This window comes from Pelodiscus sinensis, chromosome 1, assembly GCF_052426305.1.
Source record: "Pelodiscus sinensis isolate ZL-2025 chromosome 1, ASM5242630v1, whole genome shotgun sequence".
NCBI classification, from domain to species: Eukaryota; Metazoa; Chordata; order Testudines; family Trionychidae; genus Pelodiscus; species Pelodiscus sinensis.
This window is the reverse complement of record NC_143052.1, coordinates 91746304-91769182: the sequence shown is the minus strand read 5'-3', so window position 1 is coordinate 91769182 and position 22879 is coordinate 91746304. Positions and strand designations below refer to the sequence as shown.

General features: G+C 46.3%; 1 protein-coding gene across 2 annotated transcripts in view; it reads right to left on the bottom strand.

The window, feature by feature from the left end:
• SLC25A17 (solute carrier family 25 member 17) overlaps positions 1 to 22879 on the bottom strand; it is a 66858-nt gene that overhangs the window by 22994 nt on the left and 20985 nt on the right. For both annotated transcript variants that reach the window (XM_075913586.2, XM_075913509.2), the window contains exons 2-6: positions 19311 to 19371; positions 15967 to 16033; positions 3475 to 3626; positions 2290 to 2406; positions 224 to 369 (exon numbers count right to left, since the gene is read on the bottom strand). In XM_075913586.2, coding sequence (XP_075769701.1) covers positions 224 to 369; positions 2290 to 2406; positions 3475 to 3626; positions 15967 to 16033; positions 19311 to 19365 — 537 coding nt within the window. In that variant the 5' untranslated portion in view covers positions 19366 to 19371. The remainder of the gene's footprint in view (positions 1 to 223; positions 370 to 2289; positions 2407 to 3474; positions 3627 to 15966; positions 16034 to 19310; positions 19372 to 22879) is intronic.

Genomic DNA, 22879 nt, shown 5'->3' with positions numbered 1-22879 from the left:
ATTTTTTTAACTGAGGTAATGAATCACTAGAACAACTTCCTTAGGGACACAGTTGATTTTTCCACCATTTTAAATCAGGAATGAAGATCTTTCTAAAAGATCAAACAGAAGTTATGAGTTTCATCAGTAAGCTAGTAATTGAGGTTGTATGATCTGTTCTATGCAGGAGTTCACACTAGATAATCATAACAATTTTTTCTGATCTCAAATCTATTAATCTCACCTGCAGTCGAGTCTTCAAAAGCTTTCGTTTAAAACCTTCATAGAACATGAACTGTATGGCAGGATTGAAGACCAGAAGCAAGGAGGGGAAAGTACCATTCCATAAAGCCAAGACTCCTTCATCCCGTATTATCTGATGAAAGGCATCTGATGCGGAAAAGAGCAATAGGAATTCTTAACATACAGAGTTATAGCAGGGACGGATGAGAGTTTTGCGGGGCCCAGGGCAACACAATTTTGCGGGGCCCCTCTTTGGAGAAAAAATAGAAAAAAGGCATCAAATGCGCAAATTGAAGGCTATTTTCATAGTAAATGTGAATTGGGTAAATCTGATAAAAATTATTCAGCTAAATTAAGTTTAATTAATTATATTGTAAGTCATTCTTAAACAAAATTCTGCATTAACAATTAAAAATTTTCATGTGTATTTAAGTCTCCTCCCCCTCCTGTCTCACTCTCTCTTTCTTTTCTCCTTAGTCTTCCCCCTCCTGCCTTTCACTCGCAGAGCCCAAACGGCTGTTTGGGCCTCGCGCAGCGTCCCGGCTGAGTGGCGCAGAACCCAACCAAGCACCACGGCAGAAGGTAAAGGTGGGCAGGGCAATGATGTACACAGCCAGGGGGCGGGACCTGGAGCCTCTGTCATGCCCTTCACCTCCCACCGTGGCACTTGGCTGAGTTCTGCGCTGCTCAGCCAGGTGGGAGCAAGCGGCTCAAGCAGCCATTTGGGCGCCACGTGGTGGCTCGGTGTGGGGCCAATTGCAGCGCGAGCCAGCCACCCCGCTCGCCCTGCCCTATATCTGCCACTGCGTGATAAAGAGACTCTTTGCAATCAGACTAATTCTACATTTTTAATATCATCCTCCACTCTGTATCGTTGTCTCAGGAGGCTTGTCCCGCTGCTTATTTTGATATATTTATTTTGTCTTTTAAACTAATGATCAAATTCAGAGACTACGATTCACAGAATAGGGACACAGGTATTTTTTGATGAAACTGGGGCACCTCATGTATATGTTCCCCTCTGTTAGAGGCCCAATGTCACCATGAGATATCTAGCTAAAATGGCCCTATTCGGAGCTTTATTTGGTTGTGTTTCATTTTAGCAAAAAGCAGCATAGCTGTTAATCAAAAAGTTAACCTCCCTCTGCCTCAGTTCCTTTTAACTAGAAGCTGCCTTAGAATGTCATCTACCAGTCACCACTTACTAACACTAACATCAAAAGACTGAAGTGGAACTTGAACACCTTTTCTTTTTATTGGTTTGGTTTTCATAAACATGAGCCAATTTTCACTTACAAAAACAAGGTAAACAGCATCTAAATTAATACCCTATGTTTCAAATGGCTTAAGTTTGAAATGCCTGAAATAAAAAATTGTGTTTAGACAAATCAAAGTTTAAATATTTGACCATCTCTAACTTAAAAGCATGGATCGGGGCAATGAGATAAACATACTAGCTTCTCATGGAGACTTACTAGTCAGTCAGCACCACTGGGTCATGATCATACATCACTCTCTGGAGTTTTCAAGCAGCAAGGAAAAAAAAACCCAGGAATTAGGGAATGTATATCCTATCTCCAGCAACAGAAATTTACTATATAGGAGCTATACAGGAAGAGAGAACTAAGGCATATTTAAAAAAATTCAGACAGTATGGAATACTGGCTGGCTCCAGAGCTTAATGATGGTAAATAAAGTCTTATATTTCTAGATTTAAGTTCAAACTTTAGTTCAGTTCAGTGATGACTAGAAGCCCCTATTATCTCCTTGGTTGTTCAATAACTTATGTAAAATCAGTTTGCGGACACAGTAGAATAAGTGTCCACAGCCCTAACAGCTACAACCACAACTGCCAAAAAATGTCAACTGAATGGGTCAGGAAGACTGTATAGGCTTCCTCCCTTAGGTGGGGCCCTTTCCAGGATCAACTGTGAGCACTGTGCCCACATACAGGGAAGGTGACACACTTGTGCTATCATGGACACGGGATGTTGGTTTTCAGAGCCAATCCAATATCTTTCATCTACATGAAATTCACGAAGAAAAATGACTGTAGCAGGTGCTTACCCATAATGCCTTTGTAGTTGGTTGGTACAATGTCTTCGTTTCTAAACTTCGCTCCCTGCAGTTTCAGCCGTGTGTTCACCACCCAGAGTGGAGTGGTCAAGAGCACATTCACTACACCTAACACAAAAGTCCCCCACCCCCGCCCGAGAAGAAAATAAATCTTAAAATAAAACTCAAAAAATGCATAGTTCTACATTTTTTCCTCCTTTAATGTCAATGTACAAAATAATTATATAATAATTCACACAGTATATAAAGCTATACAGCAGGAATTTTAAAAAAGCCCAACACCCAGCAAGGATAACTACACAACTTCTAATTAAAATTATTTCTGTAGTTTTTCCAGTGAGGCCACAGAAGTTAAAACAATGAATTTTTCAACAGCCGATTAAAAGTTCCTTAGGTCAAGCAAATTCCCAGAGTCTTCAATGAAATTACTTCAGCGATTAATGTGGCACAACATGTTGAAAAGCATATCTATTAGTCACCACCCACATGGACTCAGTTATAGGAGAAGTCATGTTGTTCACTTTTGTTTGGGAATTTTTAAAAACCAGACAAGAAGTTCTGTTAAAATTCTTCCAATTTAGTTTTGTTGCCTGCAGAGGAAGGCAAAATTGGTGGGAAATAGAGCTCTGACCAATTAGATAACTGCTGGAAGTTCCACTCTGCATGATTCAATGACAGTTGTAAAAGCTACTGGTTCAACACCTACCTAGTTAAAGAAGATTTATTCATTCAAATTATCGCAAAGTTGCCAAAATCTTTCTTAATACAGACCCCTAATATCAGTAGGAACTCTATTCCCACTATGAATTATCCTGGAAGATAATGGCATTTATATACCATGGTAATGGGCACACTACATAGAGAAAACAGTTCAATATCTGTTACTTTTTGTCAGCAAAATCAAAAGAAATAATTTTATAAGTTTATACAGACACACAGACACAAATAATGGAGAGGTAGAAGATCTACAGTAAATACATAAGATAAATAAGAGACATAATATGAAGCAGTCCTCTATATTTATAAGATACAAAAAACAAAACAGTCAGCCAGCATGATCTCCAATGGGCTTCACAAAACAAGGTGGTCATTATGTAATATTTGGTTAAAAATCTCAGTTTCATAGAATCTCATGTTATAACATTCTATTTCATAATGCCTTATAGGTTCCATTACCTGCAACAAAACCGAGGACTAAATCTTTTCCTGTGGTTGAATGTTGGCCTTTGACCCAGAGGGCTTTGAGACTGTTAAACGTATAAAAATAAACAAAATTGGAGCAGCAGAGGCTGGAAATAACAGGGAACCACCCTCGATATGGTGCCAGGCTGAGGGGAAAAAAAAACAGGCAAAGTGAGGGTCAGAAAAGTACAATCATAAATTGAAAGCATCTCAGGTCTGATCCAAAGCCCACTGAAGAAATTTTCCATTGGTTTCAACATATTTTGGATCAGGCCTCTGAAGAAAAAAAAAATGCACTGGAAGCCAGATCCACAGAAAACACAGTTGTGGACCCAAGAAGGAATTATACTATGCCTTTCATCCAACAAGGATACTGAAGTATTTTTCAGATCCATCAACAGAGGAATCTTTCATATATTACTCGTAATACTGTACCTTTGGGATGGAAAACATCTATTCTTCAACAGGAACAACAAGCAAGCTTTAAAAATGGTGTTTATTGAATTTTCTTGTGTGTGGGGAGGAGGAGATTCACACAGCTCATACTATGTAGATACTGACTAAACTGTTTCAATATAATGGTAACAATCACACAATATAATTTAACTGTCACTGATTAAAATCACTCATTTGCTTATCCTAACAACAACACTCATGAATAACTCCATTGAAGTAAGTGGAGTTACAAAGGCAAGCATAAACAAAAGAAAATTATGTATTAACCCCATTTAGTTGGGAAAGCACAAAGTTAAATTTCTAAAGTTGTAGGTTTCCATGATTAAGTGTCAGTACAGTTACTGGTAGGAAGAAAGAAAGATGGAGCAAGAAACACCAATTCTTTCGCATGTTTCTGGTCCCTTCTATCTCAGGAAAAATATACATACACCTTAGATGAACCATTTACTCTATTTAAAAACAAAATAAACATGTAAAGACTTCATAAAAATCAGAGATACTTCTATTGATCTGTTTACAATATTGTTTCAGAAGAAACCTCCCAAAGTGCAAAACAGCAAAGATAAGAAAAATGTGTATTTTAGTGGCTCAGGTTACTAGTACCATCAATTAAATTTGTTCTGGTGATGGGAGTAAAGTACAAGTTATTGTCCTGAATTTTATCCAGGTGTTGAACTTGTCTAATATAATTCACATCAGGAAGATTAACTAAACCAGACCAGCAAAAAACTGTTTTCAACATTATTCAAGAAAGATGAGAATGAGGGGAAACGGATAAAGCAGGGAGGTTTTTTTTATAAGAACTGTCTGTTTTCCGTTGCAGACAAGGACCTAAGAAAAAAAATCTGTATTAGCTAAACCTGTTTTTAAAAAAGTCAGTTCACTACCACAAATATTTGTATAGTATGAAATGAGCCAACTAACACCCACTGTATGCTTGGGATCTTGCATTTTTTATTATTTTTCCAGGTGTCCAACCCACTTCTCCAAAACTAGGTTAGCTTTATCTAGGGCTCTTGTGTCCTGAGGGGAATCAATAGCTTTCCTGTTGCCAGGAAAAAAGAGTGGTGACTGTTGCTCGTCAACATGTGAAGCACACAGCTAGTCCACTTCAGGTGGTATATGCCAAAACCACAGCTCCCCCCTCCCCACAGCAGTACCCAGGAGAACAAAGTATCTGTCCTCCAGATGCTTGTGGTGCCAGCTAAAGGCAGAAAGGGCAGAACCCACCCCAACCCCCTTCACATCAGCAGCTCATATTTTTTACTTCAGCATGGGAGAAAAGGAGGCTGGGTCCCAGAATGGATATATGCAACCTCTCTCAAAGAATGGTTTACCAAACAGGTACATAATTTTTTCATCAAGTCTCTGCATGTGTCCATTCCATTTCAGGTAACTTATAAACAGTATAAGATTGAGGAAGGTGTCAAACTTTAGCAGAATAGGGAATGCAAAACAACTCACAAATTGAGCATCATCTTTTGAGGTTTTGGAGACAGCATTAAGGATTGGTGAAAATATAAACAGATGCTCTAGTCACAGCTCTGCAAATGTCACATAGCTAGAAAGCAGTTCATGCTGCTTGCACTCTTGTACAGTAGGCTGAAACTCCCTCAGGTGTAAAAACCTTAGCAGTATCATACCACAGCAGAATGCAGGAAAAAATCCAAAAGGAAATTATCAAAGGAGAAATGAGTTGACCCTTCATTCTGCCAGAAAAAAAAGATTTGAGGGGACAATCTAAACTGCTCAGTCTTGTTGGAAGAACAAGCTAATGTCCTGTGGATGTCCAAAAGATGGAGTTTGTCTTAATCTTTAAGAGTGAGTCTTTGAAAAAAAGGTTGATAAGTATATAGACTTATTTAGGTGAAAATCTGAAACCACGCGTGTTAGAAATGTAGAATGTGGATGTAAGCAGATCTTACCTTTATAGAAAACCATACAGGGGCTGGGAGATCAGCAACTAAAGTCTGAAATTCTACTATGCTATTAGCCAACCTAATACAGTAGGCTTCTGATAATCTGGCACCTTTTGGACCTAGGTGGTGCTGGATTATCAGATTTGCCAGAGAATTGGGAGGTCCAGTACAGCTGCACGGCTTAACAGCTGGCCAGGATACAATCTCCCTCCCTCTCCCCTCCCCTTTCCGTCTCCTCCCTGCTGTAACCTGATCCTCCTCTCCCTCCCCTCCCCTTTCCCCTTCCCTGAAGGGAAACACTCTTCTCCATACTGTAACACGATCCCACTCCCTCCCCCTTCCCCCACCTTATGGTCCCTCTGGTTACAGCCAGCAGTGTGCTGAGCGGCAGGCTTTTTAATCAGCTGGTCAGGAGCGCTTGGCATTTTGATGCCGGAGTATCAGGAGTGCCGAACAGTTGGATGCCGGACTATCAGAGTTTTACTGTAGCCACTAGGAACACTACGTACACGGAGAGATGAGAAAAAGAGCAACTAGTCATAAGGCTAAACAGGGATCCCAGTAAAGCTGACAAAACCAATTTTAGATCCCAGGATCTCTTACAGATGGGAAAAGCCTGTCCAACTCTTCCAAGAATCTAACAGTAGTAAGATTAGAAAAAACAGATCTTGTGGAAATAGCCATCAAGTGAACTCCCATGGAACCGAGAAGAGTTTTTGGCCTGGTCTACACTAGGAATGATAAAATGTGTTTAAGTAAACGTGTAACTGCTGACATTTCAGTGGTTACATGATTACGGGGGGGGGGGGGGGGCAGAGAAGTGCACCGGCTTTTAAGCCAACTCTTCATGCATACAGGAAGCATGTGTGTAACCATGAAGGATAACCAATGAGCCGAAGCTCATACTTTCACATCCTTACTCTACACTGGGCGTTTTCTCTTAGGTGAAGCAGATAAACCAGAAGAAAAATATATGGAATCCTGTAAGGTAGGCGTACTCTTCTTCATTTCACAAGCAGAGGCCTGTGAAAATTCCAACTTCATCCTAAATTGGACCAATACCACTATTTTTCCAACTGCAGAGATGTAGAAGTGGGCATCCATGAAAACCACTTGTGACTGATGTAGCTCACAGCACATTCTGGGTGGCAGCAGCACTGGCTATTGTGTAGCACATGAATCAGCCACCTCTGGCTCCACTTGTGGGAAGGTGGCTTCACTGCCACAGCAAGCCTCCTCCCTAGGAGCAGAGCCAGCAGCCCTTGCTTGCCCAGCTCACAGGGAGGAGGCTTCGCTGTCCTGCCACATTGAAGCCGCCTCCCTGAGCGCCGGCCGAGCGTAACCAACATCATTAACCAATAAGCCTCACCGTATTGGTTAAATGGTTAGTCAGTTACACTCTAACGCCCCTACTACTACACAGCGCAGCACAGCTTTTGGCTACCATCAGTATTGTCTGGAAGACAGAAGTTTGCTATGAATTTGGGAGAAGAGAGATAAAAGGGGAAGCAAGGAGAGTTACTTAGATTCAGAGGAAGGAGGTATCCAGATCCAGGATGGGAAAGGGCATCCCAGCAATTCCTACTTCCATTCCTATGGCAGTTTCTCTGTGGCTGGTACAAATACCCTTGCCCCTCTCTAGGCTGGGTATCTCTATTAGGACCCACAATGACTGGAAGGAAAGACTGGGCTGGATTAGGAAGTGGCATAAGTGACCATCTCTCACATCCAGCTCTGTGTGGCTCACCAACCATAAAAAAGGGGAGGAGAAGAAAGCTGTTGATACCTGATCACGAGAGGCAAATTTGACCCCATGCACCAACAAAACTACCCCAAGATCCTCCTCTAGGTACCACTCTGGCCTCTGCATGATAATGTGGGGGCGGAACACACTGAGAGGCCAGAAACATGCCTCAGCCTTTCAATATTTCTATTGTGTGGGTGTTAGCTCTTACTATCTCCCAATTCCACCACATGGTATCAAAAACTGCAGAGTCCCTCATTTGTCAAGGATGAAAGAGGTACTAAAACTTAAATTGCATAAATGGGCAGAGCTAGTACCTTCATGTCTTGCAGCAAAGATGAGTCTGGAACCAAGAAACAAAAGAGGTCTCTAGCTACCACGTATACCTCAGATATCATCTGCACCAAGGAGAGATGCCCCAAAGTGTTCACTGAAAATTAAGTCGATGCTGCAGAAGATCCTGATAATACAATTGGTCTCCATGGTGCCAAAGTTGGTGCTGTAGACAACAAAGCGAAGTTACTCACCTCTGGTGCAGTAACTCGTTCTTCGAGGTGCTGTCCCCGCAGGTGCTTCACTATGGGTGCTGGGCTTGCCCCAGCGCTGCAGACGGAAGCTTGTCATGAGCAGTGTTCGGCTGGCCCGCACATGTGCTGCGGGCTCGCGGCTTTCGCGCTCTTTTCTGTCTCGTGCGGTCCGGCCCCCCGCCAGTTCCTCGAGACCGCCTCGGAGTCTGTAAGAGACAAGAGCAGAGAGAGAGAGGACTCCTAAGCGGGGAGGAAGGCGGGTAGTGGAGCACCCGCGGGGACACCACCTTGAAGAAAGACAGTTACTGCACCGGTGGTGAGTAACTTTGCTTTCTTCTTCGGGGATGTCCTCGCGGGTGCTCCACTATGGGTGACTGCGTAGCAGTAATCGCCAAAACGGAACAAGGGCAAGGAGTCCCTATTTATCTGCTGTGGAGAGTACTGCAGTCGCCACTTCCCCATCTGGAAATCCTCTGGGAAGATAGACGTTGACCCTTTGACTTGTGTGCCAAGGAGACGAATAAGTGGTCCGTAAGCCTGAAAGGTTTAGTGCGATCTAGGTAGAATGCTAAGGCCCTGCGGGTGTCCAAGGAGTGTAGGGCTGCTTCTTGTGGTGAGGCATGGGGCTTCGGGAAAAAAAGTGGGCAGGATCACTGATTCGTTGACATGGAAATGAGAGACAATTTTGGGTATGAATCTTGGGTGTAGTCTCAAGACTACTCCATCTGAAAATTGTATATGGTGGTGTGGCCATCATGGCGGAAAGCTCGCTCACTCTGCGTGCTGATGTTATGGCAAGCAGGTAAACGGTTTTCAAAGTGAGGAAATGCAAGGATATAGTCGCTAGAGGCTCGAATGGCGGCCTCATTAGGGCATCAAGAACTACATCCAGGCTCCACACTGTTGGGACTGGGTCGTGCGGAGGGGCCATGTTGGTAAGGCCCTTGAAAAATCTCTTAGTAGTAGGATGGGCGAAAACAGAAACGCCATCTATCGGTGATGTGAATGCTGAAATTGCCGCGAGGTGCACCCTGATGGAGGCTAACGTGAGGCCTTTGTTCTTTAGGTGCAACGCATAGTCCAGGATGGAGGGAATCGATGGATGTATCGGATCGTGGTGGTTCGAGGTACACCAAGAGGAGTATCTGCGCCACTTGTGAAGGTAAGTTTTTCTCATGGTTTGTTGCCTACTGTTTACTAGGACGTATTGGACTGGAACGGAGCAGAGAGATTCGAATGGAGTCAGCCAGTTAGGAACCATGCTGTTAGGTTCAGCATTTGTATCTGGGGGTGTTTCAGGCGTCCTCGGTCTTGCGTGAGGAGATCGTGGAGAGGCAGAAGGTGGATCGGTGTCCGCACGGAGAGACGGTGCAGGAAGGGAAACCAGTGCTGGCGAGGCCAGTCCGGGGCTATGAGTATCAGCGCTGCCTTCAGCTTCTGAAGGACTTTGGGGATCAGAGGTATGGGGAGGAATGCATAGAAGAGGGGTCCGCGCCAAGTCGTAAGGAAGGCGTCCCCCAGGGATGCACGGCCTAGGCCCGCCCTGGTGTGGTACTTGCGGCATTTTGTATTGGCGGGAGTTGCAAAGTGGTCCACTCGGGGAGTATCCCAACGTTGGAAGATCTCGCATAGGACGCCATCGTGCATTTCCCATTCGTGCTTCACATGGAAGTGTCTGTTCAGGAAATCTGCCATCACGTTTGTGGTGCCAGGTAAGTAGGATGCCGTAGGTGTTATTCCGTGGCGAATGCACCAGTTCCAAAAGCGGATGGCTTCCGTGCATAGAGAACAGGAGCGAGCGCCACCTTGGCGATTCACGTAATACATGGCTGTGATGTTGTCCGTGAGTATCCTCACCGTGGTGTTTCGAATGTAGATGAGGAAGGATTGGCATGCATTGAAAATGGCATGTAGCTCTAGAAGGTTTGTGTGTAGCCATGCTTCTTGTGGGGACCATCGGCCTTGGACTGAGAGAGAACCCATGTGAGCCCCCCAGCCTAGTAGGGAGGCATTTGTTGTGATTTGGTGAAGTGGCTCCTGCCGATGGAAAGATATACCTGACAGTAGGTTTGTGTGGCTGGTCCACCATAGGAGTGATTGGAGAACGCCAGGTGGCGGCGTTACTGGCCTGTGGAGATCGTATCTGGTGTGATCATATACGAGAGACAGCCAGCACTGAAGGGCGCGCAGATGTAGTCTGGCGTATTTCACCACGTATGTTGTGGCTGCCATATGACCCATCAGTCTGAGGCATGTAATGAGTGGAACAGTAGGGCTGACAGTGATAGTGTGGATGGCTTGAAACCTTTGTAAGGGTAGGAACATTCTGCTGGCAAGTGAGTCCAGGCGGGCCCCAATGAACTCGATGTTCTGAGTGGGGCGCAAAATGGACTTTTGCTCATTGAGGAGGAGTCCGAGCGATTGAAAGACTTGCCTCGTGAGGTGAACCATCTGGGAGACCTCGTGTGCAGAAGGGCCCTTGAGTAGGCAATCATCCAGGTAAGGGAAGAAGAGTACCCCTTGACGTTGGAAGAAGGCCGTGACCACAGATAGAACTTTTGAAAACACCCTGGGGGCTGACGATAGCCTAAAGGGGAGGACCTTGTATTGAAAGTGGTCCTTTGCTACGACGAAGCGCAAGAACCTCCGGTGAGCTGGATGGATAGGAACGTGAAAATAGGCGTCCTGGAGGTCGAGGGCGGCAAACCAGTCCTGTGGATCTAACGCAGGGATTATGGCAGCTAAAGTCGTCATTTTGAATCATTGTTTTTTGAGATATTTGTTCAAACAGCGTAGACCTTTCTGCCCAGGAGGTCAAATCTTTTTATGTCCTTATCAGAGCCTTGTTGTTTGAGGTGTGGGGCTCTAGCCCTCTGTTGAGCTGTGTCGACTGCTAGGGAGTTAGGTTGTGGATGGGCAAAGAGGAATTCCATGCCCTTCAGTGGTATGAAATATTTCCTGTCGGCCCGTTTGTTGGTCGGAAGAGCCGATGCTGGAGCACGCCACACTTCATCAGCTAGTTCCAGAATGCCTTCGTCAAGAGGGATGGCCAGGCATGAGCTATGCTGTGGTTGGAGATTCCTGAAAAGCTTGTGTTGCTTGTCTTTGAATTCCTGTAGCAGGATCTCGTGTGATAGCCACCCGCTTAAACAACTCTTGGAACTAACGGAGGTCATCTGGTGGAGAGCTGTCGCCCGATGTGACTGCCTCATCTGGTGGGGATGAGTCTGGGATGGAAGACCCCAGTAGGTGGTCCCTGAAGGCAGTGAGATCCATCTCTGATGGAGGATGAGGTGGTGATGCTGAATCGTGCGGCGGGGTAAGAGGAGCTGGAGTTGGAGATCATCTGTGTGGTACATAATCGTAAGCAGAACATGTTTGATAGGAACAGCCACTGCGGGAGTCTCGAGAGTGGCGGTCGATGTGATGACCTTTGTCATGCCGCAGTGAGCAGTCGTGGTGATAGTTGGAATGGGAGTAACATCGGTATCGGTACAGAGAACAGGAACGGATGTCTGATGCCCTGGAAGAAGCAGGAGACAGAGAGCTGCCTGTAGTGGTGTCTGCGGTGGGAAGGTGTAGCAGCCAGGAATGGCGAAGGCAGTGTGGAGGAAGCATGGAGGGATCCATGCCAATGGCTATAGCGGCGTGGAGAGCGAGGTACCGGGAGAGGCGAGGACAGTGCCGGCGATAGAAGGTGTGAGCAAGAAGAGCTCCGGCGCAGGGAGATCAAAGGAGCAGGACTCGGAGCTCCTGACCTGCCGGCGTTTATTGCAGAGACAGTTGGCGCGGTGTTAATCGGTGCCAGGGGCTCAGAGGCAGCCGCAGCAGCCGGCGCCGTGCCAGCAGGGAGGCAGGTCGGCGCTGCATAGTCAGGCACTGCACAGAGGCTTGGAAGCGGTGCGGGTGCCGGTACCGTGATGGTCAGCTCCGGGTCTGCTCTCGAAGCCGACTCAGCTCTCTGCAAGGGAGGCAGAGGCGGTAGCTGAGGCAATGCTGCCTGGGGAGCCTGCACATGCAAAGGCTCCCGTGGTCGTTTCGGCTTTGGAGCTGTTGAGACAGAGGGACCTGGCTTAGCCGTGCCAGAAGTCCCCGGTCTTTCAGGCTGGCTTCCTTTGGTGTTCAGGGCAGCTGGTAAGGATCTTGTGGGAGAGATCCTGGGCTTTTTCTGAACGCCCGTAATCAGGGAAGAAGCCCTGTGCTTGTAAGGCTGTTGGTCCGGATCAATTTGCTGGGGCTGCAGGGCTCTATCAAAGAGAAGCATCCAGAGACATCTCTCTCTGTCCTTCCTGGCCCTGGAGGTAAGTCTGGTGCAGTGGGTACATTTTTGGGGGACATGGGATTCCCCCAGACACCGGATACATTCAGAATGACCATCGGAGGCTGGCATTGCCTCCCAGCAAGAGCTGCATTTCTTAAAGCCGGCAGCTGACATTTTGCCGGTTCCCCTGAGGTCCTCCTAGCTGAGTCTTATCTCTAGGTACAGATAATGTAGTGATAATGTCTCTATTATGTTGTCTTTATCTCCTGTTGCTTCTTTCTTTCTCTGTTTATGGTTTTTTTTTTTTTTTTTAAACTATGTACAAAGGAGCGGAAGGGAAAACAGCTGAGAAGCGGGAGATAAGAACAAGCAGCTTTTAATCTTACTCTGGTTCAGGTTTTGTTATTCTATGGTTTTTCTTTTTTTTTTTTTTTTTTTAAGAAATGATGGAAATAAAGGAGGAAGAGAAGTAAGGTATATATACAAGGGGAAAAAACTAGAAATAGTCTAATTTGGTGAAAAGCGCGGTTCCAAGCGTCTTCAGCCTGAGGCGGTGAAGAGGATCTGGCGGGGGGCCGGATCGCACGAGACAGAAAAGAGCGCGAAAACCACAAGCCCGCAGCACATGCGCAGTCCGGCCAAACACTGCTCATGACAAGCTTCCGTCTGCGGCTCCGGGGCAAGCCCAGCACCCATAGTGGAGCACCCGCGGGAACATCCCCAAAGAACTACTCTATATTGTTAGTCAAGTATGTGATAGGAGGGAGTTGCTCTAACTTCAGTGCCCACCTTTTTCCTGTGTGTTGTTGTTACGGTCCAAACCTTCTTGAACGAAGAGAGCTTCTTCTGGCTAGAAGAATGCATATGGTCAGATTTCTTCTGTCATTTGTGTGGTACCAGAGAAGAAGAGTGGCTTCTTTTCTCTGACTTCTTCTAGTGAGGGGATCCTGCCAATCTAGCAGTGCAGTCCTGGGTGGATTAAGTCTGAACCCCGTGTACTGCGTGGAAGCATAAAGCAGTTTCTATGAGGTGGTATTGAAATCTGAACCTCCCTAGATTTAAATCCCCTGCAGATAGGACATCTTTACTTAATATGTCTTCCCCTCAAACTCTAAAGAATGGGAGTAAGAATTGCTGACCAGCATAGACTTGTTATACCCAGAAAAGCACAAACACTGGGGACTTAGGCATGCCACAACACAGAACTTGAAAAGCTCCAAAAAAAAAAAAAAAAAAGCAAAGATTTGCCAAAGCAAGAACACTAACTAAAATTTTGAACAATAATTTATTTTGAAAACATGTAGTAAGAGAAAAAAAATGGTGAGTACACACACTCCAACTATCATGGTTAAAAGGAACAGAGAAGGATTGAGGCAGCTTTCTGCCCTTTGTACCTCAGGCTAACAGTGAAGCTTGCTGAGAGCACATGCACCACCCTGACAGGCAGCAAGATGGGAGGAAAAAAAAAAATACTACTTTGGGTGTACCAGTGCACACACTTGAAATGAAATGAATATGTGCAAGCACTCAAAGAAGAACTTGGATTTTCAATTCTGCTGTAAGAGTACAAAGTTTAATTTACAGTCTTTCAAATCCCACTATTACCTCTTCAAATCTCTCTCTTAGGGTATGTCTACACTACCACCCTAGTTCGAACTAGGGTGGTAATGTAGGCAACCGGAGTTGCAAATGAAGCCCGGGATTTGAATTTCCCGGGCTTTATTTGCATCTTGCCGGGCTCCGCCATTTTTAAATGTCCGCTAGTGCAGACTCCGTGCCGCGCGGCTACACGTGGCACGGACTAGGTAGTTCGGACTAGGCTTCCTATTCCAAACTACCGTTACTCCTCGTTTCACTCCTCGGAATAGGAAGCCTAGTCCGAACTACCTAGTCCGTGCTGCGTATAGCCGCGCGGCACGGTGTCCGCACTAGTGGACATTTAAAAATGGCGGCGCCCGGCAAGATGCAAATGAAGCCTGGGAAATTCAAATCCCAGGCTTCATTTGCAACTCCGGTTGCCTACATTACCACCCTAGTTCAAACTAGGGTGGTAGTGTAGACATACCCTTACAGTGGACTCCTTGATTTTTGTAGCCGTTTACACTTTCTATACATTCCTCAGAGTAGATAATGGAAATGCAGAACTGTGAATCAAAGATGGTATAGGTTGGACCTCTGGTCCAACATCCTTGGAACCTGAGTGATTCTGAAGGAGGGGATTTGATGGAACAGGGAGGCCAGGTCTTGGGCTATCCTGGGGCTCCCCTCTTAGCCACCGATCTGGCCAATTCACTGCTACTGTCAGGGCTCCACCCTGGGCTCTACTCCGGGTGGCAGGACTCCCTGACTCCAACCTCTGACAGCTCCACACCCCCAGCCACAGGGGTTCCTTGCTCCTGGCTGCTCCACACTCCCAGCAGCTCCCTGCCCCCCAGTGGCTCCTGCCTCTGGTGGCATCATGCCCCCAGCCACTAGCAGCTCCACATCCCCACCTGAGGGACTCCCAGCAGCCAGGGCTCCTTGCCTCCAGCCTGTGGGACTCATCTCCTAGCTAGCAGGGCTCCCAGCCGCCAAACTGGCTGAGCTCCCAGCCACTGGCAACTTCTGTGGCTAGGGCTCTCTGTTCCAACAACATCCATTGTTATGCTGGACTATGGATGTTGCCAGACCGGAGAGTCCCAGACCACATAGGTTCAACCTGTACTAACTAGTTTACAAGACGCACACACTCACTCATTTGTTGGCATTTGCTTTCCCAAAGCTTTACACACATTTTATTGATGATTCTGCATGATTTTCCATTCACAAAAATCATGACATCTATGTCAGTGGATTCCTCTTTCACACCTTGTCTATTTTTAGAGGAGAGAGGAAAATGTTTAACATAGGCCTGATCTACACTGTCAGGGATGTGAAAAATCCACACTTCTAAGCAGTGTAGACAGAGCAACGTATACAGAATTCTTCTATCAACCGAACTACTGCTTCTTAGGCAGATAGATAATCTATGTCGAAGGACATTTGAAGTGTAGATTAAATGCTTAGTTTCACCAATTGTAACTGCATGGGTAAAGTCTGAAAAAGGCAAAATGTTCTTAGGTGAACTGAAATTTGGCTAGGATGCTAGGATTGGCAATTCTACTTTAGTATTAAGAACCAGGAATTCTTGGAGGAAGAACTCCAAGAAAAGGTTACATACACACCTACTGCTCAGTCAATACTTTTCAACAAGGTTCAGTAGTCAGGCATTCACTTCTACAGCATAGCTCTGTGGAAGCAAGGCCAGCCTAATTCTTCATCCTGGGTCCAAACAGCCATTTGTGGGGTTCTCCAGGTAGTGGGGGAAAAGAAAGAATTAACTTTTGACTGGAAAGCCTATCCCAAAACAGACTGTTATTCAATGTGGCTAGATTACCTTAAAGAATACTACATTTGTATGATTAGAAACTGATGCCCAAAAAAAACCCAGAAAAATGAAGAGACTGGAATATCCAGATATATGGAAGCTCACTGGATGCACATACAAAGCACTTTGGGAGGTTTACTTTTATTAAGAGAACTGTGAATATCTGTACTTACAGGCCTTCTTCTTTGATTATCTCTAGTAGCACTGTGTGTGTTGTCTTGGACTTGCGTTTCTCATCAACTATAAGATAAAATACAGAGGTAGCCAACCATTAGTGGGGCTTTGTTACTCAAGAAGGGGAATGAACATAAGAGGTGATCTGGCTGGACAGCTGAGGCAGTAAAAACACATCAAAGAGTCTCAAAGGAGAAAGCCCTTGCTCAACAACAGGGCAAGATAGACTTAAAGATAGCAGAGCAGGGGATGAGAACTTAGCAAAGAGGCAAGGCTAACGGAACTAACAAGGGCACTGTGATATGTTCTGGTGAACATCTGATAACTGAGAAGATGTTCAGCCATTTTAGACTGTGATATGCTCAGAGGTCTGAAGACCTGCCCAGCAAACAGATGACCGTGCACAAGGAGCATAAAAACAGTGCAGAATCACACCCAGATGAAAGTGCACCCCATTTCAAGTCCCATGCAGCTACTCCCAAATGCAGCCTGATTTAAGGATAGTAAATATTATTAATTTGGATAATATGGGTTATAGGCTTGCCAATTGAACTAATCAGAAGATAATAAGGTTCTTGTCCCTGAATCAGGCTGAACTGAATATACCAGGGACCTTCGGGGGTTTAACAGGATTTTAACACGGAGACAAAATAACTTTAAACTTTATTAAAATGTATGGAATTTAATTCAAATAGCAATTTGAGCAGCAAAATAAAACAGGGTTACAAATTGAGTAACTAACAAGGGCATATCTTAGATATGTAATCTAAGATACATATGGTATTATTTCTGTAAGCGGTGGTTAATATACTCAGACCCAATCTTGATAACCTAGTGATAAAAGATGAAAGGTGAGCCTTGCCTCTGATACAGCAGTTCAAGTACAGGTTTCTCAATTCTCAGCTGAGAGGTGGCAAAGGCTAATGCTAAAAGCTGATTAAAGCTAACTTTATTTTTCTAACAGTCAGGAAAACTAAGTTTAAAGACAAAGTTTAGAGACTAATTTCAACTCCTAACTACTCCTGTCCTCCTCCTTTCTCTCTCTTTCTCCTTCTCCTAACAAAAACTCCGGGCACCCTGTTTTATAAGCGTAGCAGCCTGGGACCTCCTTCTCTGCCCAAATTTAAATTCCTCACCCACAAACTATTGAGATACACTTATTCCATAGGCTGGGCACATGTAACATGTCTGCACATAGTGATGACATGTACATACATATTCATGATTGTAGATCATTCTAATATAGAAATAATGTATGTTATTTTCATTCTTCTTATGGTATGCATGTTAAATTTGAGGGTATTCTTGGACACCCCATACCATGAAAAGTCATTCCATTTTATCACCATCTATCCAGGTGAAAGGTCCGGAACATAAGCAAATAGTCTTTTGCTGTCTTGGTGAAAGGTCCCAGACAAAAATACTAACTTGCTTTAGCTTAAGATACAGCATACAGCATGTAGTTTCTTGTGTTACATCCAAATTCCTTTGCTGTAAACCAAGGGTCAGCAACCTTTCCGAAGTGGCGTGCCAAGATTTAACTCTCCTCCCTGGGCCAGGCTGCTCTCCGGGGGAGGGGCTCTCTCCACCACGTGCTCTGTGGACCACTTGGATCAATGCAGACCTTTCTACAGACCACCAGTTTCTGATGAAAGCTCACCATTAATTACATAATTACGCCCAAGCCATTTTGCTAGTGCTTCAGCTGAGGAGAATGGTTTAATTTAAATTATTAAACAGATTAAACGTTTTAACTGTCTCATGTTAGTTTATCAAACTTCATTTTAAATAAAGTAAAATATAATGTCCAACAGAAAATGTTTCAATGTTTTCTTTATTTATGACAGGGATGGGGAACCTTTTTTGGGTCGGGGGTCCTGACCCACAGAAAAAAAATCTGTTGGGGACCACACAAGTGAGAAGCAAAAAAACTCTTCCCAAAACCCCCAACCCTCACTTATGTGGTCCCCAAACTGAGACACCTCACTTTTCTGGCACTCCAGCCCCCACAGGGCGAGGGGGAAGAGACAGGGAGGACTGATGTTCAGAGCTTCCTACAGGCCAGATTTACTTTTCTGGAATTCCAGAGTTGGTGGATTTTGTGGACCCCCTTAGGCTCTGGGGTGGGAACAAAAATGAGGAATTCAATGGGCGCGGACATGGCTGCCAGCGAGTGGGATAAGGATGCAGCATCTGGGGTGAAGGATGAAGTGAGGAGGGCAGAATCTGGAAGGGAGTTTGGTGGCAGGAAAGACTGTGGAGTGGGGATACAAGAGGGAGTTCAGGGGCAGGAGGGGGTTGGTGGAGTAATGCATGGTGGAGAGAATGAGAATGCAACCTAGCTAGATGGGGAAAGAAGCAAAGAAGTGGGGAGTAAAGGAAAGTGCAGCTTCTACGAAGTAAAATTGAATTCTCCCTCACATCTTCTCTCTGTTGCAGCCTAGCTCCCCTCAGCCCCATGATCCCCACCCCAGCCTGATCCCCTGCCCCTTCCCATCCTGCCCCGCATCCTCCTTCACCCACCCTCCTGCCTTCACATCCCTTGGGGAGCAGCACTGGGGCCAGGAGTGGGGGAGAGAGACAGTCTCTTCCCTTCCCAGCCCAGTCCTTTGCCTGCAGGCTGAGGCTCCCGGGCTGGGGCAGGCACAGCTTGAGGCTGTCCAGGCCTGGCTCCAGCTCAGATGGCACAACAGGGTGCTGGAGACTTGGTTCCCCATCCCCCCACACAGCCTGCAGGGAGCAGCATGGCGCAGCCCAGGTCCCAGCACACCACATGTGCGGGCCGCCCAGCCCCACCCCCTCCTGAAGCAGGAGACAGCACCAGGGACACCTGCGTGTACCTCTCCCTGGCTCCACAACAGGTAGCCAGAGCTGGTGCTCCAGCCTGTAGCTGCACGGCTGAGGCTCAAGCCACAGCATGGGCTCCGCACTGCGTGGGGGGGGAAGAGGCAGGGCTGAAATCGCGCTTTGTGTGCCAGTAAAAAAAAAAATCCGTTCCTATGCCAGGGACCAGTGTTCCTTCTAAAATGTGGGACAACACAGCTTCCCAGGTGATTAATCAGCCCCGCCCAGTCAGAAACTCAAGGCTCAGCGCAGGGAGCTGACTGACTTGGCAGAGTTGATTATTTACCTGGGAAGCTATAGTGCCACGCAGCTTAGAGGGAACACTGTTTCTAGCCCCTGCTATAAACTATAATAAAACAAATCATTAGACCATAAGAAAGTATATAGATGTCTATAGGCAAGCAAGCAAGCTTGCCCTATAGGCTACATAAAAGCCCCCAGGACATGGAATCAGAAAGACATGAGCCAGAGTCTAGGATGCTGGTGTTTAGACACTTACCCTGTAGTCGAAGTCTAGCTGTATCCAAAGGAAAAAACACTGTCATTGCAGTCATGCTGCCCTGAAAAATGTTAAACATTTAAAATTATTAGCAAATCTTCATATATCTGTCTGTAATGAGTTACATACACAATTACAAGTTTCTTAGAAAAAAAAATACTCCTCAGAATTAAGAATTCCACTATATACTTTGTTAAAATCTGCTTTCCAATCCCTGTTTGTTAACCCCTGTAAATTTGCACTCAACATCAAACATTTTCTGAATAAGGTAAAGAGTAATATGCACATAAAAATTAAACAGATATCAATGACAACTTGAAACTTTTGGTCACAGGATTAGAGAAAAGGCTTTCAAATGTGATTAAACAAACTGAAAATAAATTGAAATGATTGCAAAGCTCTCCTTTAGCATAAATCTTTAGAAGTCTGATATCATTAAGCAGATAGAAGAGCACTAGTTTGCTTTTCCATTCTCACTTCTACCCCAACTATATCAATCTAATAAAGGTTATGCTGGGAGAAAGGATGTCAGAATGACATGGCTTTCATCCCTCTAAATTAGAATCAGTATCGTGTCCTAGAGCACAATACAAAGGGGCATTGTATTATAGGAGTTGCTGCCTCCTAAGAGAGACAAAACAGAGACAGCAGCATGGGGTGGGGCAAATGGGAGCTTATACACATGGGAAGCCAGCTTTTAAGATGGCTCTCCACACATGCTGGCTCTGTAGAGCCACCTCCCCTTCCCTTTCAGCCTCCCACAGAGGCAGCATGGGAGGGAGGACAGGCAGGAGCTGGTATCTGGGGGGAGCCAGCTTAAAAGACAGCTCTCCACAAGTACCAGCTTCACAGAGCTGCGCTCTCCCCACCCCATTGCTGCCTCTGTATCAGAGATAGCAGTGCGGGGGCGGGAAGGGCAGGAGGGATGAGGGAGCATCGGGGAGCCCAAGCCCACTTCTGACAGGGGCTGCTGTTGCGAAGCAGTCTGTCTGCAACAGGCCCAAGCTCCCTGCTGTATGAGCCGATACATGTGAGGGGCCAGCTTGAAAGCTAGTTTTCTGCATGTACCGACTCCTGCCTATCCCACACCCTGTGCGGTGTGGAAGTGGGAAGAGGGTAGGCAGATGCAGTGCTTGTGAAGAACCAGCGTTTAAGTCAGCTCCTGATGGGCACAGGCTCCCACCTCCCCCCACTTGCTGCCTTTGATAAAGTGGCAGAGGGGATCGCGGTGGGGGGGGGGGGGGAGAAGCAGGGGAGAGAGTGCATGTAGTTAGGATTAGCCAATATACCCAGGTGTAAACAAGTCCGCCACAGTGCGCCACCAACACGGCCGATGGCCCCCCGGTTTATTAGACGTGCGGGCCAGTCCCGCCGTAACCGGTGCAAACCGCCACCGGAGGCCCGCCCTGTGTCTCTCTATTCCGTTCTCTTGAGTATGCACCCCGAGATGGATTCATTGGCCAGCGGAGTAGGGGGGTTCGGGCCCGCCCCCTCTCCGAACCCCGGCCCAGGGCCCTGAAGGCAGGGACTCACGGTCCCTCCCTAGCGGATGGGGGAAGTGCCCCAAAACACACCCGCTCACGGGCTCCACGACCCTGCCCTGGGCCTCTTCCTACTCCGCCAGACCTTAAAGGCTCGCCGCTGCCGCCATACCCGGCCTCACCTCTCCCTTCCCATTCCTCCCTGCCGCTCCGTTCTCCTCCCACTCTCTCGCCGTGCCGGCCCCAGGTTTAAATCCCCCGCTGGCTCCGCTCTCCCCGTGCGTCACTTCCCCCGCGTCGCCCTGGAGCCTCCCTTCCCCCATGACCTCATGGGCCGGCGCCCCCCTGACCCCTCCCTTCTGGGCCTTGTCTATCGGTGCCCTTTGCCTCCCAGCGCTCCCTGCGCCGGGTCCTGGCGCGTCAGCGCAGCCCGCCGTGTTGGGGCCATACGGGCTCCCCGCCACCCGGCGTGTCCGCCCAGCGTACCCCTGAGCATCCTGAGTGCGGGGCGGGAGCGCCCCGTCACACCAGGCTTACTGGTTAATTATTTACCCGACTATACACTAACATCCCTAGTAACTAACCTTGCCCATGGCAAGGTTATTTATTCCAGTCAGCTATCCTGCCCAAAAAAGGTTCTTGACATTTAGCTGACAGACTTCCATCAATGTTAAATTGTCTCTCAACTGCTAACCCAACTATGTAGTACAGATTATCTACGTCAGTGGTCAACAACCTTTTTTATACTGTAGAACAGCAAACCCATTCACAATCTTTTGGCAGACAGGTAACATTTTATTTGCATATTCATTATACAAATAACATATATGCAAATAAAATGTTAGTGGTCCGCCAAAATATGTACCCAAATCCCGGCCCCCAGAGCAGCCGCAAACAGTTGGCTTCAGCTGCAGTAACCACCCACCACTTGGTGGCATAGAGCCACTGTGAACAACCGGCTTGAGCTCCAGCAGCCGCCGGCCATGCACCCAGGGTATACACCAGCCCCATGTGCATGGCCTGGCAGCATGCTGTGACCCAGTAGCCAGCGGTTCATGTCCCAGCACTGGTCCGTGGACTGGTGGTTGGGAACCGCAAATCTACAGTCACCAGGATTGGTAGATATGCAGCTTTCCAGGGGAGGTCTACACAAGTGCTATAGCAACACAGCTGCAGCACTGCTGCTAAGCTGTAGTAATATAGACAGTTAATACAGCAACAGGAGGAATTTCTCTGTTACTATAGTAAATCCACCCCCTCAAGAGGCTGAAGAATTAGTCTGTCAACCTAACTGCATCCACAGTGGGAGTTATGTAAACCTAATTATGTTGCATTGGGCATGAATTATTTCACAGCCCTGAGCAACAAAGCTCGGTCAACTTACCTTTTAGGTGTAGGCCAAGCCTTACCCCTGGGCATAATGGCAAAAGTAGAGGCAAACTGTATTTTTAAGGGGTTCATTCTGTGAGCAAGGGGGCATATCACTGTCACATGTAATCTGGAGGTGCAAAGGGGAGGGAGAGAGAGAACAGGAGGGACTCGACCCAGCCCGAACACTAGCAGACCTCACATCTCAAAAAGGGTGAGATTAGACTAGGATGGGGGTGACTCAAGACTTTTGTTATATCATAAGTTTCTGTGACTATAATTTCTTAAGAATAAAGTAACTATGGTTAAGAAATTACACGATTAAAAGTCTGATTCCTCGCTTTCACACCATATTGTCCAAAAAGGGGTTAAACAAAAAGCTACAATTATTATGTCTTTGCACGTATAAGCATTTAGGGGTGAGAGATACTTATGAGGTCTGAGACCCTGATTTGGGAATTTAAAACAGCCAGTAGAGTGCAAGTTCCAAGGGAGCATTCAGATCTTGAGAGTGTAGCCTAGAAACCCAATGCTAGACTTTGTGACTAGATTCTACACAGATTCAGTTGGCTTAGAAGCACATGGGGCCCAGCAGGTGGGTCTACTAACAATAAACTGGTGACTGTGTAGAGAGGAACCACTGAGCCTGTTGCAACACTTTCCATCACAGCAACTGCAACATCTTGAGTAGCAAATCTGTTTCTGTAGATGAACAACTTG